The sequence below is a fragment of the Atta colombica genome, unplaced genomic scaffold, assembly GCF_001594045.1.
Source record: "Atta colombica isolate Treedump-2 unplaced genomic scaffold, Acol1.0 scaffold277, whole genome shotgun sequence".
Taxonomy (NCBI): domain Eukaryota; kingdom Metazoa; phylum Arthropoda; class Insecta; order Hymenoptera; family Formicidae; genus Atta; species Atta colombica.
In genome coordinates this window covers 1,170,328-1,172,171 of record NW_017259378.1, presented here as the reverse complement: position 1 = coordinate 1,172,171, position 1,844 = coordinate 1,170,328, and the positions used below count along the sequence as shown (strand labels likewise).

The 1,844-nt window shown below is 23.3% G+C and overlaps 1 protein-coding gene across 1 annotated transcript in view; it reads right to left on the bottom strand.

The window, feature by feature from the left end:
* Positions 1-1,844, bottom strand: part of LOC108689784 — a 16,898-nt gene that overhangs the window by 14,296 nt on the left and 758 nt on the right. The window contains 2 exon segments of the mRNA XM_018196720.1: positions 637-842; positions 1,374-1,709. Coding sequence (XP_018052209.1) covers positions 637-842; positions 1,374-1,709 — 542 coding nt within the window.

The following is a 1,844-nucleotide window of genomic DNA, read 5'->3' as shown; positions in this document are numbered from 1 at the left end:
TACAACTATTCCTAAAAATAGAATAAATATTAGAATTATTACAATCTTATTACCATTTATTTATAATTGTTTTGTGCTACTTAATCTAAAATACACTTCATTTTGCTTAATTTTTAATTTTTATTTTTATTGTACTTGCGTTAATAAATTATAAACAGAGTATGAGGTTTTAAGCAACTGAAATAATAAAAAATTAACTTATGATTATTACAAGTACAATAATATTTATATATAGATCAATAATAATTTATATAAGCAAATTTATAAAAGTAATTAGTGAATTTATGAAACGTGACTTTATTTATTGATAATTAAATATATTGCACGGTGCGTTGTTATAAACAGCAATGAAATTTTTAAGGTACTTTAAAATTACTTAGGCAAATTATATTTTATACATTAAGATAAATGTTTATACTGACCGCTACAAAGGAATCCAGATTCATGGTCAGGATATATACAGTAGAAATTTCAATGGGTATCATTGCACGTTTCATAATTATTAATAAGCTCTTTTTTACACTATTGTCCATGATTAGCCACTCCATTTGAAAAATACTATCTACTAATTGAAGACTCTATGGAATATAATATTTAATATAATTATATATTTATTGTTTCTAATAATCTTTAGGCCTACCTTTAATTTAACTTTGTTTCCAAACCAGCAATAAATAAATATCTGCGTTAACATACAGCCTGTATATAAAATTAACGAAAAATGATCCGCATTTAAAGTTGATTTAGTCAGTTGGTACAAATTTGAACAAAATATCATCATACTTGCCATAAATTGAAATCCGATTATTTTGGTAAATTTTATATTCACTATCTGCGCAAATCTGCAATCAAGATTTTATTTACATAAAGTCATAATATTTATATATATTAAGCATATAAATAATAGTTTAAAGAGTCTAAAGATAGTTTAGAGGATATAAAGATCAATGTTATTGCAAATATCATAGATTAGAATCAAGAATTATAAACTAATTCATGACATATATACGAGAACTAATTAACAGATTAAAGTATTAATAAAGCACTAATAAAAATGTTCATACTAAATATCGTGATAAAAACATAGTAGAAATCAGTATGCAATATATAATTATATTAGACAATTATATTTAAAACAATATGAATTATAAAATATGAATAAACAGTATAAATAGTAAAATATATTTTGATGATTTTGCAATTATATTAGTCATTCCAAAATTATATAAATTTTGTTTAATTTTTCTTTATAATCAATGAAAATAGAAATTAAGGAGATATATGATTTCCACCACAGTTTTGTTAAATAACTCACACATAGTAGCAATGTTGAATGATATATATAATTTTCCGGCATTTAAATAATAACTAACTCAAAAATTCGATTATGATGGCATATGCAATAACCCAGAATAAGTTGCTTGTCCAAAAATTTTTTTAGGCGATATTTCAAGATTTCAATTTGACAACATATGTGTATCAAGAATCCGCACATGAGACTATCTATTGCGACATTTACGATGGCGCTATGACATGCAGTTATCATTTGTTGAGCGTATGCAAAACAAAATACCACATAAGATGAATAGTCAAATGGTATCCATTCCCTGTACTTTAGTTTCTTGTGTCTAAAGTCAGTAAACAGCGAAGACATAATGACAAACGCACATGTTATCGCTACCAATATTATGTATCGTAATGTGTTGTTTCTGAAAAGTGATTAAATTGTTACATATATATTATTTCTAATAAAAAAAAAAATTATAAAAAGAATAGTTTAAATTATAAAAAATTTGAATTATGAAATATTTGAAAAAATGTTATTTTTATTTTTTTTAATATGT